This window comes from Sceloporus occidentalis, unplaced genomic scaffold (assembly GCF_023333645.1).
Source record: "Sceloporus occidentalis isolate IW3139 unplaced genomic scaffold, rSceOcc1.0.p SCAF_1, whole genome shotgun sequence".
NCBI lineage: Eukaryota > Metazoa > Chordata > Lepidosauria > Squamata > Phrynosomatidae > Sceloporus > Sceloporus occidentalis.
In genome coordinates, this window is record NW_028316981.1 from 51,800,327 (window position 1) to 51,815,598 (window position 15,272).

General features: G+C 40.8%; 1 protein-coding gene across 3 annotated transcripts in view; it reads right to left on the minus strand.

The window, feature by feature from the left end:
• Positions 1-4,409, minus strand: part of CFAP100 (cilia and flagella associated protein 100) — a 49,298-nt gene extending 44,889 nt beyond the window's left edge. For 2 of the 3 annotated variants that reach the window (XM_089521093.1, XM_089521122.1), the window contains exons 1-2: positions 4,278-4,409; positions 1-176 (exon numbers count right to left, since the gene is read on the minus strand). In XM_089521093.1, coding sequence (XP_089377219.1) covers positions 1-67 — 67 coding nt within the window. In that variant the 5' untranslated portion in view covers positions 68-176; positions 4,278-4,409. Of the gene's footprint in view, positions 177-3,257; positions 3,295-4,277 lie in introns of those variants that run through there. The other variant, XM_089521103.1, reaches the window with a different exon arrangement.
• Between the last annotated feature and the right edge of the window lie 10,863 nt (positions 4,410-15,272).

Sequence of the window (15,272 nt, forward strand, 5' to 3'; positions counted from 1 at the left end):
TGAAATTGGCTTCAGAGCTGTCTGTATCCAGAGCTATATTTGATCGGGCAAAAGAGACTGCATACATATTTAAGGCAATCTGTCTTCACAAAATGCAAGTTAAAGTTTGTACTAGAGGTTTGCTTCCCAGTAAAGGTATACGTATGTTCACTTCCGAGCACATAAGCAGAAAAGACCTGTCATGAAAAGCGGAAGGTTAGTTGATTGCATCAGTTGCATTCAGATTCATAAAGACACCAATTCTTGGTAGCAAAAAAAGATATTTCCAAAGTACAAATATATCTCTGTGTTAATATGTACATTCTGCTAAGCATGCTATTCTCAATGTTTCATAATACTATTCATCTGACTTTTTAAAATTCAAGCTAGATTAACTATCTAGTTTGTAGGGAAACTGACGTTAAAGCCACACTTTTTTGGGGTGTCAAATCTCATGTACCTTTAAGGAAACAAGTTTTAACTAAATATTAGGGAAAATGCCTTAATGTTCAGAGCAGTTTCATACCAGAACAGGATATCACAGAAGATGGTGCCCTCTCTTTCCATGAATGGCCTCTGCTGTGGTTGCTACAGTTAAAAAAATAATCCTATACTGAAAGAACAGTTGGAATAGATGACCTCTGAGGTACCCACCAATGTTAAAATGCCATGCTCCTGATCTGTGTAACAAACAGAAACACAGCAGTTACACTTGTTCCCACCATAGGGGGAAAAGTAGTTACGGGTTTGAATATTTATTGCCATGCTCTGCAAAGGGCTCAGGATTATTATCAAAGATAAAAGGGGCAGCGATTGTGAGATTTGTCCTTCTAATTTTTTTTTATTTTGAAAACTTATACACACTTTCCAATACAATATATCAGAATGAGGAACAATGTTTAAAATAAAGCACAATAACAACAGCAGGGTGTTTTTATTAGAGATACAGGGCAATTAAAAAATCATCACTAACCCAAACACAAAACACAAAAAGCTGATGTCAATAACCATTTTAAAGGTCTTAATGGTACACTGAACAGGGACTGGCAAACTGCAACAGAAAACTGGTTCTAAATCTTAAGAGGCCACCAGTAGCAGCTGGTTGCTTCCATGTCAGTGCAGGCAGGTCATTAACTTGCGGGATTTGGTCTGACCTCTCCAGGGTGTTCAGTCTATTTTGAGATAGGTTTTGTTGTGTTGTTGTGTGCCTTGGAGTTATTTTTGACTCTAAGGTGAAGCTATCATGGAGTTTGTTTTTGATTTGTTCACAGATGGTTTGCCTTTGCCTTCCCCTGAGGCTGAGAGTGTGTGACTTGCCCAAGGTCACCCAATGAGTTTCTATGGCTGAGCAGGGATTCAGCCCCAGCCTCCCAGTGTCCTACTCCAGCACCCAAACCACTACACCCTGCTGGCTCTTTTAGCACTTTGGATAGCTCCTCTGACCCAGAGCATGGAAGCTATTTGCACCACTGGGGGCCACTGCTGGTAATGCTAATTCAGCAGTGACCAACCACCTAAAGGAGGATGCACCACAAATCCTTGTTTTGTGCTTTCAGGTTATTTCCAACTTATGGAAATCCTAATCATGGGGTTTTCTTGGCACGACTTGTTCAGAGGAGGTTTGCCATTGCCTTCCCCTGAAGCTGAGAGAGTGTGGCTTTCCCAAGGTCATTCAGTGGGTTTCTTGACCTAGCCTGTTACCAATCTCAAAGCAACTGGGAAGCGTCATATGAAAGAAGACGTTTTCTCAAACACGCCAAATTTCAACTTATTCCTACTGAAATAATTATTCTTAGGTCAAGAGGCTCTTGCTGTTAATGCTTCTGAGAAAATAATTAACTTATACAAAACTGTCCAACTTTATCGGTGTTAAGAACAATTTAGAGTCTGTCCTGTCTCTCTGTGTATGTGCCTTCAAACAAAGATTTTTTTTTGGGGGGGGGGTGCGCGTGTATATATCAAAATGAATGATCTTTTTAATATTATATTTATTTTTGTCCCGCTTTTCTCCCAAGGTTGGGACCCAAAGCGGCATACAGCCTAAAAAACATAGTACAATTAAAAACTTACAAAACTGACAATTAATATGGTATTCAACTAATACCATCCAGTCTAAAAAATACAGTACAACTGAAAACTTACAAAATGGACAAAATGGTATTAGTTTAATACCATTTTTAATTGCCAATTTTGTAAGCTTTAATTGCACTGTGTTTTTGTTTTTGGACTGTAAGCCGTTTTGTGTCCCCATCCTGGGAGAAAAGTGGGATAAAAATAAATATAATGATAAATAATAATAATAATAATAATATAAGCCAGCCACAAGTAAAGTGATTCATTTTACAGGTCATTCCTAGGCTTTGCAGGGAGCTCTTCATTTATCCCGAAGCAAGGCAAACATGGCATACAAAGCATTTTTAAAAGAAACTATTAAGATCACCATGATTTAATTAACTATAAAATGGAAAGAGGCATGACGCCCAAAACCCAAAGCAAGTTTACAAGGAACTTCATTCAACAAGTTGTGCAATGCGAAGCAGAGGGGTAAATCCACTGGCTTTAATAGGACTCCTTCCTAAGCAAGTGTGCATAGAATTGTGAAGTCAAAGGCTTTCATGGCCAGCATCCATAGATTTTTCTGGGTTTCTCGGACTATATGGCCATGTTCTAGAAGAGTTTATTCCTGATGTTTTGCCAGCAGCTGTGGCTGGAATCTTCAGAGAAATGAAGATGCCAGCCACAGATGCTGGCAAAACATCAGGAATAAATTCTTCTAGAACGTGGCCACAGAAAACTGTGCATAGAATTGCTTGCTGCTTTTCTCCTAACTGCATGCATAGGACTGCAGTCTGTGATCTTCCTTTGAAAAGACAAGCAAGGCCTGGAGCTTAGCAGTTTATCTTGTACAGCAAAGAGGCGGAAGGCATTTATGGATCACTGCCTTCCCCCTCCCACCGACTGAGGATAGGTAACAGTATAATATACCATAAGTGACAATACACACACACACACACACACACACACTATGAGCCCCTCATCTCCAAAGGCACAGGCAGGCAGGACCCAGACAACTATAAGGTCTCTCTCCCTCCTTCTCAGAAAAGTTAGGCGCAGGAAACCCACAAGCATAAAATATCAGCCGCTTTGAATGGACATGTTGTATTTCAAAGCACAAATCTATAAATCACCTGTCAAGAGCAAAAACACTACCTGGGCTGCGAAGGCCTTGAAAATATTTTTAAACCCACTGACAGGAATTTAAGAGGCAGATGAATTACCGTAGATGTAAATATTTTGGAGGGAAGGCACAGTCCAGTATCAACCCTTTTTGTTGTGTGTGTAGTGAATAAATATTTGTGGATGGATGGATGGAATTGGTGGAGAGGAGCACTGCTAGTAGAATTAAATCCACATTTTCGTCCCCCTCAGATATGGAGGGATTTTATGATCTCCACTGTAATTCTTCCTGATAAAAATATTGATTTTGCCTATGGTTTTATTTCCCCTTCCTCCTGGGGTGCATCTACACCGTAAAAATAATGCAGTTTGACTCCATTTTCAATGCTGTAGCTCCATCCTATGGAATCCTGGGATATGTAATTTTACAAGGCCTTTAGCCCAGAGTGACAAGGTGTCGGCAAAGGAGGACAAGGTACCACGATATGTAGAACATTCAAGAAAAAGGGAGGCCACAGCCAAATAAAAGCTCAAAACACTCCAAAAATATAGAAATCCATGCTTCTGAGCCATGTTCAAAATGGAGGGCACATTTGAATTACTCCTGGACAGAAAATAAAAACACTTTGTAGAAATGTAAATCTATGCTTCTGAACCATGCTCAAAATGGAGGACACTTTGGAATGCCTCCTGGACAGAAAATAAAAGCTCAAAAGACTTCACAGACAAGTAAATGCATGCCTCTTGGTCCTGCTCAAAATGGAGGAGACTTTGGGAATGCCTCCTGGACAGAAAATAAAAGCTCAAAAAAACACTCACATAAATGTAAACCCATGCTTCTTGGCCCTGCTCAAAATGGAGGACCTTTTGGAGTGCCTCCTGGACAGAAGGCAGAAATGCAGGACTTCTCCTGGAAAAAAAGTCCTCTCCTCTCTGTCAAAGAGAGGGCTGGGGCTTCACAAAACCACAGATCCCAGGATTCTGTAAAATGGAGCTGTGGCAGTTAAAGTGGTGTCAAACTGCATAATTGGTACAGTGCAGATGCAGCCCTGCTTTGGGCACAACCAAGCTAGACCCTTCTCTACCCAGCAGAGTAAAGGCAATGGAAGCCTCTTGCTCACCCTGACTGCTCTGCTCCGATGGGGTTAGCTTCTCCTCTGCTTTGTCCTCTGCTCCTCCCCTGGCGCACAAAGGGTCCCTGCTGCAAAGCCCATTGGAAGGAGGCCTCTCCGTTCTGTCTCTTCCATTGTTCGCCTTTCTTGTTTACGTTGCCTTGGCAACCTTTCTCTCCTGTTACTATGGGATGCTGACGTCATAAAGGAAAGGATTCCCCGCCTGGTTCTGGAAGACTTCCCTCTCAATACAAGAGATGCAGATGGAGATGGAGAGTTCCTGCATGGCAGGGGGTTGGACTGGATGCCCCTGGTGGTCTCTTCCAACTCTATGATTCTATGATTCCTGGAACCAAACCACAGCAGACACTAAGGTCCCATTGTACAAATATAAATTTATATGGTTTATTTACAGCTATATTACATATACTGGATTTTATTATGGACTCATCCATATTATGATGAACCTGCCTTCGTTAAAAGGTCTTCTTGCCTTGCAATATACATACAAAACTCTGAGCAAGACAAATGCTTAATTGTATCATGTTTAGTCCTGTTTTAAGGGGGGGGATTTGAGACATAATATTGAAGGTGGATATTTTAATTGTCTCATCACAGAAAAGCGGGATAAAAATAAATGTTTTATTATTTTATTTTATTATTATTAAAAACTGTACTTTATCAGCAACGAACCTTTGACTGAATCTACATTTAAATAATTCCTTTCATTTCACGGTTGGGCTGAAATCAGGGGGGGAACCCTTTCAATATTTGCATTGTTTTCTGAAGGAAGCCATTGCCTATCATATTTGCTGTCTTTTTCCTCTGAAAAACAACCATGAGCTTTGCAGCAAAGTCTTGTCTGCTGCTGGTCCCAGGAGAAAAAAAAGAACCTTAGGAGAAACCATCCTGTTTCTCGATTTGCAGCAAAGACAGGCGGTGAAGTAGGCACATTTCTCAAAAGGGAACAGCAAATGTGCTGCTCAATAGGCTGCTTGGTTGCTCAAAATGGAAAACATTTTGGAATTCCTCCTGGAGAGGAGGTTAGAATATAAGACAGATCCCAGAAAAGGAGGACAACCGCTGGTCACCTGCCCCCACTCTGGACTCTGGGAATTGGTCATGTCATGAGACAGTGATATTAGATTGCAGGATCTTTCAGTGATGTGAGGTTGGCACCAGATTTGAGGCAAACAAAACCCCAGTTTGTTTATTTTAGGGTTGGCCATCTAAACATGGACAGGGCTCCTGTTCTTTTAATGGCTGTGTAGTAGTGGGAATATCAACACATAAGCAACACTTGCTGAAATTGCGTCTCCTGCACAATTATTATAGGAACAGGAGCCCTGTCCCTTTTCTCACCTGGCAACGCTAGTTGACTTGCAGCATTTCGGCACACTGGTACATTGTCATAACAGCAGCAATAATAACTACTGTAGGCAAAACAGTCTTTCCAGGAGTAGCATTTAAAAAGACATGACACAAAAGGTAAGAGCAAGAGGGATGGAGAGGGAAAATGGATAAGCAAGAACATTTACTTCAGGTTGTTAGCGTTATGGATTGTATGGCTCTGCACAATGGTTTGTTATTGTTATGAGCCTTCATGTCATTTCCAACTTATAGTGACTCTCAGGCAAAACTATCATGGAGTTTTCTTGGCAAGGTTTATTCAGAGGGGGTTTACCATTGGCTTCCTCTGAAGCTGAGGAGTCCTGGTGGCGCAGTGGTAAAATGCCTGTACTACAGCCACTCACTCAAAACCACAAGGTTGCAAGTTCAATACCATCAAAAGGGCTCAAGCTCGACTCAGGTCGCTAAAATGAGTACCCAGATTGTTGGGGGAAATTAGCTTACAGTTGTAAATCACTTCCACGCTGTTAATTCGGCATGAAGCTGTTTGGTTTGTTTTTGAGAATGTGTGACTTGGCCAAGGTCACCTAGAGGCTTTTCATGGCCAAGCAAGGATTCAAAGCATGACTCCTTGGAGTTCTAATCCAGTACTCTTGGAGGCACTACACCACCCTAGCTCTATTACACTGGATTGTGCTTGTTAACTGCTCTCAAGTCAACTTCAATTTATGGTGACCTTATGAATAAGAGACCTCCAAGTCACCTTGTCCTCAACAGCTCTGCTCAGGTCCAGCAGACTTAGGGCCGTGGTGGCTTCCATGACTGAGTCTCTCCATCTTTCTGTCTTCCTAATTTCTTACTGCCTTCTATTTTACCAAGCATTATTGTCTTGTGAGTCATGTCTTCTCATGATATGGCCAAAGTATGACAGTCTCAGTATTGGCTTCTAAGGAGAGTTCAGACTTGATTTGCTCTAGGAGGACTCACTCACTTCTCTTTTCAGCAGTCCACAGTATCCGTAAAACTCTTCTACAGCACCACATTTCAAATGAGTTTATTTTCTTCCTATTTGTTATCACAATAGATAATTATTATTTAATAATTACAGTAAATTATTAAATTAAATAAATAAAATAAAATAATTAAATTATTATTTAATAATAACAGTTCTGTGCACGCTGCGCTCCACCAGAAAAATCCATTGCACAGGCTCGGATACATTCAACGTCATCAACGTGCTTGTACATAGAAAGCATGGATGAGTCCTTCCTGAATCTTCGTTCGTGAAGTAAAGCCAAGAAGAAGAGATAATTATATAATATTAGCTGCCAAAAGATATATCTCAGCTTTGCAACTGATGCCAAGGAATCTGTGGTAGCTATGAATCATTGTCTAGATGCAGTAAAAGAATGGATGCAGGTGAATAGATTGAAACTTAATCCAGACAAGACAGAAATGCTGCTGGTCAGTAGGAAAACCAACCTGGGGCTGAGATCACAGCCTGTTCCAGATGTGGTTGCCCTCACTTTTAAAGATCAGGTCCGTAGCTTGTGGGTGCTCTTGGATCCAGCACTGCTCTTGGTAAGCCAAGTTGGTGTAGAGGCCAAGAGCACTTTGCCCAGCTTTGGCTGGTGTGCCATCTGAACCCTTTCTTGGCGAAGGCATATCTGGCCAGAGTGGTTCATACCTTAGTTACCTGTCAGTTAGACTGTTGTAATGTGTTGTATGAGGGACTGCCCTTGATAAATGTTTGAACCTACACCAAGTGCAAAATGCAGCAGCCAGACTGGTGTCAGGTGTGCATTTTGGAGACCATATGACACCAGTCCTGCAAGAACACACTCCCCTTGCCAGAAATTTGAGGTCTCCCGAGGAGGCAACATGTTCCAACACATAATTAAATATGGTTAATGGGTGCACATAACAGAGCTTTCTTTGTAGTAGCACCTCAACTGTGGAAATTGCTACCCAAGTATGTTAGACTGCCCTCCTCTCTTTTAAATAATATAAATAAATAATAAATAAAAATTTTATTTATATACCGCCCTTCCCATGATCAGGGCGGTGAACAACAAATCAAGATAATACAATATAACAATTACATATCACATCAATATAACAATTCAAACATTACAATAACCATACAATTGTTAAAACCGATATTAAAACCCCTAAAGCCAGCTGCCCTTGCTGTGGGGGGGGGGGGGGGGGAGACTAGCTGGAACTTACATTGGGGAATGCTGTTTGAAACAGGAAGGTTTTCAATTCCTTCCTGAATTGGTCCAGGGAGGTGGCCGAGCAGAGCTCTATGGGCAGCATGTTCCAGAGGGTCAGGGCGACGATGTTTGTAATTGCTGTTTTAAGCTTCCAGTGGTCAGTCCAAACAGTGCTGTTCCACATGGCATTCCATGTTTGTAATTGCTGTTCTAACTGTTTCACAACTGTATTATAGGATGGTTTTTAGACTGCTTTTAGGAGTTTTAAAATAGAATTTTAATGTTTTTAAAATGTTTTATCTTTGTATTGTTTTGGTTTTTTTTATTTGTTTGTCACTTCAAAGACCCATGTGGACTGGGAGTGGATATAGAAATACTTAAAGTAAATAAATAAATATAGAGACAACCAACAATTTCAATAACTTGAATATAATTACAGTAGTTGATATATACTTGTACAGAAGACAAGGCTATCATTCCCTTTCTCACTGCCCCATTGTAATATTTTGATATCCCGTTAATTCCCATGGCTCCTTCCTATGATACCTTGTGATTCATAGTTTACTGAGCTTTTTGTAGCAGATAATTCTGAATGCTTTAACAAATTATAAGTCCCATGATCCCATTTGATGATGCCATGTCAGTTAAAGTGGAATCGTCGGCTCCTAAACTATGGAATAACCTTCCAGAAGAGATCCGTCTTATTACCTCCTTGGAAGCTTTCAAGAAGGCAGTTAAGACGGATCTCTTCTGGCAAGCCTACCCACCCAATCTCTTGTAAGGATTTCACCCCACTCTTCTACTTAGGATGATGTATTGTTTTTAAACTGGTTTTAACGATGAATATTATATGTTTTATTCTTGTATACTGTTGTTGTTGCTCGACTGTAATCCTGCTTTGATTCATCCCGGAGAGGTGGGAAAATACAAATAAAATTATTATTATTATTATTATTATTATTATTATTATTATTATTTAAAAATGATATCACTCTCATCCAGGTAAGGGCTTCTAGCAGATTATACAGAGGATCAAGTCAAGTGGATAAGGCAATAATTGTGAACTTCACATCTCCGTTTCTTGCTTTACTTACTCCATACCCCACATCTCTCGCTCTTCATACTGGATAGCCTGGGGAGAAGCTTAAAATAAAAAACAAAAATAAATTGTCATTATTAATAATTTATCATCATTAACAATTTTCCAAATGATTTTATACACAGCAATAACTGTAGATACTTTAAATAACACAAAACTATTTTTAATGACACATTTTTTTTAAAAAAAAGTGAGTGTGAGTATATGTGCTTGTCAGTTTAGGTCAATCTCATGAATTTTGTAGAGTTTTCTCAGGCAAGGAATACTCAGAGGTGGTTTTGCCAGTTCCTTCTGAAATAGGTGCAGTACATACCGTCCAAAAAGGACGCTCTCCCAGCGCTTAGTTTTGCCCTGCAGGGAAGCCACAGACACCAAACCGTGCAGTTTCCCTGCGGAGTAAAAAGAACCTGTGAAAAATGGGTTCCTTTTACGCTGCGGCTGTGGCGTAATGTTACGCAAGCGTCGTGTGGATGCCGCACAGTCCTTGCATAACGATGGCGGTGCCCATGTGTACAGGGCACCACCATTTTGATGCCCTCATCATGTGCTAGGGTTGAGGGACATCTGGAAGCGCCGCCCTGAGGCAACCCTAGCACATGACGAGGGCATCTTAAAGGGCTGGTCTGTACCGGCCCATAGTCTACAGCACCTGGTATTCATTGGCAGTCTCCCATCCAAGTAAAACCCAAGCTAACCCTGATTAGCTTCCAAGATCAGATAGGATCTGGTGTCTTTATGGTATTTAGTCCCCCTGCCCTTTTAAAGTATTCATAACTAAACAATCTCTTTTGCCTGATCCTTCAAATTTAATGGCAGCATCATTCACTTGTGCTTTAACCACCAGCAGAATGGATGCCTGATAAAACAGACTGAGTTTGTGGGAAGTTACAATCATGGCAGTAGAGTCACATTCATGATTAAAGTTATTGTAAATCCATGGAACAATTACTTAACCAATTTTTTCATAACTGCCAACATTTACCTCACATGGGATGATTTCTTTTTTTAACGGCCCCAAATAACTTGCTTTTGCTTACTTATGCAAGAATTATCTGAACTTGTTTCATTTCATATATGCATATTGTCAATTTTTTTAAAAAAAATGTTTGCTGAAACATACTGAACTCTTCTTTTTTCTGGTGTAGGAACCTGTGCCTTTACTTTCCATGCTGTTTCTATATCTGGTGCCAATCAACTTGTTGAAGTACTAATGTTCAGGAAAACATCTGCTTCATGAACTGAGATATTATTATTGTTGTCATTGTTAATTGCCATTAAGTCAGCTTTGAGTAATGTGACCCCATAAATGAGAGACCTCCATGTTATCCTGTTGTCAACAGTCTTGCTCAGGTATTGCAAACTTACATTGTATATAATGAGACTTGACCATCCATCAGGGGTCCTGGAACTAAACTCCAATGCATACCAAGGGCCATCCTTACTTTAAAGTTATATAAATCACCTGTTATCATGTTTTTGAAGTCATAATTTGTAGTGATTTATTTTATTTGATGTTATAGTATAATTCTTTGACTATGTAGGAAAAGACTGGAATGCCCTTTTAAAAGGCCAAATTTTTCATCTTAAAAAACAAAACAAAACCCTCAAACACCAAAAACCTTGTTTGCACCCATAATAGCAGAAGCAAGGTAGAGGATGGGCGAATGTAGAATAGATGTGAAAAAGTGACCAAAGGGATGCACATAATGAAAATCAGTCTTGGGTATTAGAGAGGGCCGAAGGAAAGAATGTAATCCACTAAATGTAGATGTATCTTCTTTTACCTATATCTGTTCCTTCAGGCATCAGTTCAAAGTCCACACGGGAAAGCTTCCATTTCTGTTTTTGGAAGAGATTTCCCCCAAAATGCTAATGACCAGCATTGTATTTATGCCCATTGGATACATTTTCCTTCCTCCCTGGAAGCTCAACAGCACTAATAACATGTGGACTGGCAGTGGTCTACAGACCACTACTTTGAATAGCATTGTGACAGAGGATGGGACTCGCCCTAGACAGCTGAAAAAGGGATAAAAATCATCCTCCGACAAGTGCACTGCCATAGTCTGCCACAGGATGTCATCCAACATTGGGATTTACTCTCTTCTCAGGAGTGGAAGAAAAAGAGAATGAGTGAGTTCATAGTTTTAAAGCTCAGTGTTTTGATTTGTTGTGTGGGTGTGCTGAGAAATTGCATCCTGCATTATTTGATGGCAAAGCAATTCTACACTTAGTATCAGAAGGAGTCCTTGAACTCCTAATAATCTCTTGGACAGTTATGTTATTGTATTTTGCAACTGTATTGGCTTGGATCCTAAATTCACTTTCACTGATAGGCAGATCCTCATGCGTGGAAGGTCTCCTGATCAGGCACTCTTACTGGTAGAAAGGGGAGAACTGGCTTTCACTGACTGCTCCCTTCCCCTCACATGCCCCTTTAGTCCAGAAAAATCATATTCAGAGGGTTGGGAATAAGCTGGCGGATGACCTCTTTTATTGAGGACTGTCATCTATTTGGATGCTCATCAGAGGGCTGTCGTTGTTTTGGATTTGTTTGAAGGGCTAAACTGTTCAAATCTGATTTAGGAACCATATTTATACCTGAAAACTGGCCCCAAGCAATGAGCTATCTGGTCAGGAAACAAAGGATGAATTTTCCCAGGAATCAACAGTGGGATTCTGGACTGGTTATTGGCTTTGATTTTAGTGTAAAAAACAATGATTGGATCAGGATATCCCTGAAATGTATGGACATGGAGTTTTGGCTAGGGACACAATAGGGATTAGGCAGAGAGATTGGCTTACTGCTTCGGGTGCAGGGAGATTCTTTGTCTCAAGTTCTAAGAGGAAATACAGATTACTTGGGGAGAAGGAAGGAACGCTTAATTCATGCATTTAGATCTGATGGTTTTGTTTGCCTGGATGTCCACATGCCCAGATACATATTCCTTTTTTCCCTGGGAACATGACCTAGTATTCCTGAAATGTAATCAATCTCTCAAAAACAAGCTGTTTCTAGTATGAGATATGAAAATAGGAGGACCCCAAAATACAGCATGAGGTATGCAGGGATGCTCAACACTACTCACTCTGATTGTGTTTAAATTATACAAAATCATTTCTATTTCTGCATCTGTAGATATAATTCAGAGATATAGCCATGTTATTCTGGAAGTATGCAACAGGATCTTGCAGCACCTTTGAGACTAACTGCAAAAGAAGGTGTAGCATGAACCTTCATATGAGAGCTCATGCTTCAACTTCTTTTGCACAGTTAGTCTCAAAAACGCTGCAAGATCTCTAGTTAGAATCTGAAGTTCTCTGGAACTGGTATCCTCTTTACTCCCCTTTTTTGGTGACATACATGTGGCCACCCTAATTGCAAGACTCCAGTATTGGTGGTGGGAGAGACTCCAGGCGAAAGGACGAAGGAAAACAATTACTCCTTGTCAGACTATTTCAGAGAGGCCAGACCAGTGTGCCTCTAATTATGAAATTTGTTTATCTGTACCTGGGGTCCTTTCACACTATACAATTAACAGCACTATCATTTCTATTTAACCATCATGGCTGCATCTTGTGGAATCCTGGAATTTGTAGTTTGCAAAGGCAATAGAGCTCTCTGGCACAGAATTCTAAATATCCCTCCCTAAATTGCACATGCCAGGATTTCATGGGATGTTGCCATCTCCCTCCCTCCCTCCCTCCTCTTTGCCCTACTGTGGCCGGCTCCGCCGCTGCCTCCTCTTCCTCCTCCTCCTCTTCTTCACCCTACCACAGCTGCCTCGTTTCTAATCTTCCTCTTCCTCCTCCTCTTTGCCCAGCTGCTGCTGCCTTCTCCCTTCTTCCTCGTCTCCCTCTCCCTCCTCCTTTTCTTCTTCTCCTCTTCTTCCTCTGCCACCCCATGCACAGGCTTGCCATCTGCGGATGTGCATATCCGCAGATGGCAAGTCCGTAGATACCGAGGGCCTACTATGAATGGGTCCAAGAGCAAATCAATCATGAACTCTCCCTAGAAGCCAAGATGACTAAAGTTAAACTATCATACTTTTGCCATATCATGAGAAGACATGACTCACTAGAAGTCATGCTTAGTAAAGTATAAGGCATATAGCTTAATAGTATAAAATATAAGGCATAAAAGTATAATAATGCTTGGTAAGACAGAAGGCAGTAGGAAAAGAGGAAGACTGCCTTACAGGTGGATAGACTCAGTAAACGAAGCTACAGCCTGAGCATGCAAGACTTGAGCAGACTTCTTGATAACAGGATGACTTGGAGGTCTGTTATTCATAGGGCCACCATAAGCTGAAGTTGACTTGACAGAAATTAACAACAATTATGTCATGGGAAAAATTTTCTACCATGGAAGAATGTGAACTTCTGAAAGTTTTTTTTATATATATTTCATTCATAATACAAAACCATCAATAAAAAATCCCATCAGAACTGGAGACACAAGCAAAGCAAATGACAAAAACATATTTTTTTAAATGCAAATATTCATTTTGTTAGCAATGTCATAGCATTAGAAACAATGCTGCAGTTGGCCAGCCGCAGAATTGGGAACTGCCAGGTAACTGGTAGACAGTAAACATTGGGCTCTGCCAGATTATTCTGACTCAACAGGTTATTTCATCCTGGCTCCATCCCCTTTCTTCTAAAATTAAGCTCCTAGAGCAGGGGTAGGAAATGTATGGCCCTCCAGTGGTTGTGCCAGCATACAACTCACAGCACTCTTCAACACTAACTATGCTAGTAAGAGCTACTGGGAACAGCATGAATCAATCCTGTGCTAGAAACACTAACAGAGAGTGTGGGGTGGAAGATGAAGAAATGAAGCCCAGTTGCCAGTCAAAAGAGCTGGATGGAAAGTCTTGAGCTAGGATTTTTGGGGGGATTTCGGGCTATGTGGTCATGTTCTAGAAGAGTTCATTCCTGATGTTTCATCTGCATCTGTGGCTGGCATCTTCAGAGATTTCTCTGAAGATGCCAGCCACAGATGCAGGTGAAATGTCAGAAACAAACTCTTCTAGAACATGGACACATAGCTTGAAAAACCCACAAAAAACTATGGATGCCAGCCATGAAAGCCTTTGACTTCACATCTTGAAATAGGCCTTCAGTTGGGAACCCAGTGATGCCAAGGGTATAACTATGGCCCAGGGAGATGGGGAAATCAATTCTTATAACCCGTTTTATCTCCCCAGCCCTGCTCTAAAAATTATCCTGGCTCCACTCTGACCCATAAGATTCCTGCAAAGCTCAGCCTTAGTTTTTCCTTCTCAGATGGCTGGTCTGCTAGAGGGCCTTCCTTACATTCTTGAAAGTAAATGCTGGGCAGCCCTAGCACCTCTGATGGACAAATTTCATTTGTTCATGCTTGCCAGCCTCTGTTTAACTTCTCTGTTTGCTATTTCTTGCTGTAAAATGATAACCCAAGATAAACCACAGCCTTGCCTGTGGCTCCTGGGTGAAGTGACCCAAAAGACTTTGGTAGTGCCCAGATTCTGGGCCTGTTCTTCAATACACAGTCTATTAACGATTGTACCCATCATTTCAGGTAGAGTGTATAGCATCTAATAGATCAGGCCAATATATCACCCTCCAGGTACCATTAACGTGTAACTCCCATAAGCCCCAGTCAGCTTAGCCAGTGGTAAGGAATGATGGAAAATGCAGTCTCATGTCTAATAAGCTACATGCTCTTACTACATGCTGTGTTCTGTTAGGAAACTCTTTCTCTGACCATCCTTTCTTCTTCTTCTTGTCAGGTCTATCCAATTTATAGGGTTTTCTTGTTCAAATTTATTCAGAGGTGGTTTGCAGTTGCTTTCCTCAGCCTCAGAGGAAGGCAAAGGCAAACCTCTTCTGAATAAATGCTGCCAAGAAAAGCCTAGGATGGGATTGTTATAAATTGCAATCAACTTGAGATCACATAAGAAGGACTCCTTCAGTGTTTAACATTACAAATAAAGTTGTTCAAAGTCACAGATCTCTAGCCATCTGTACACCATCCTGTTTTTTAAAAGTTTGGCAGCTTTTGTGGTCCTTAGGGGGTCCCCAGGGGCAGAGAAATGGCCCTTGGATACATTGTTTGACAAGACAAAATCTGACTTTTTTTTCTTTTCTGCAGATTACTTGAACATCATTTCTGCAATAACTAAAGTTTATTTAAATCATGGTTTGCAAGCATTTGAAATGTGCATATAGTTTCCTATGCACAATTTTCAAAATGTGTACATTTCCCCCCAGATAAATGGCAGCTATCATCTTGCAAGAGACATGGAAAAAGACATGATTGGCTGAAATCTTGAAAAAAGCTTCTTCCACACTGCG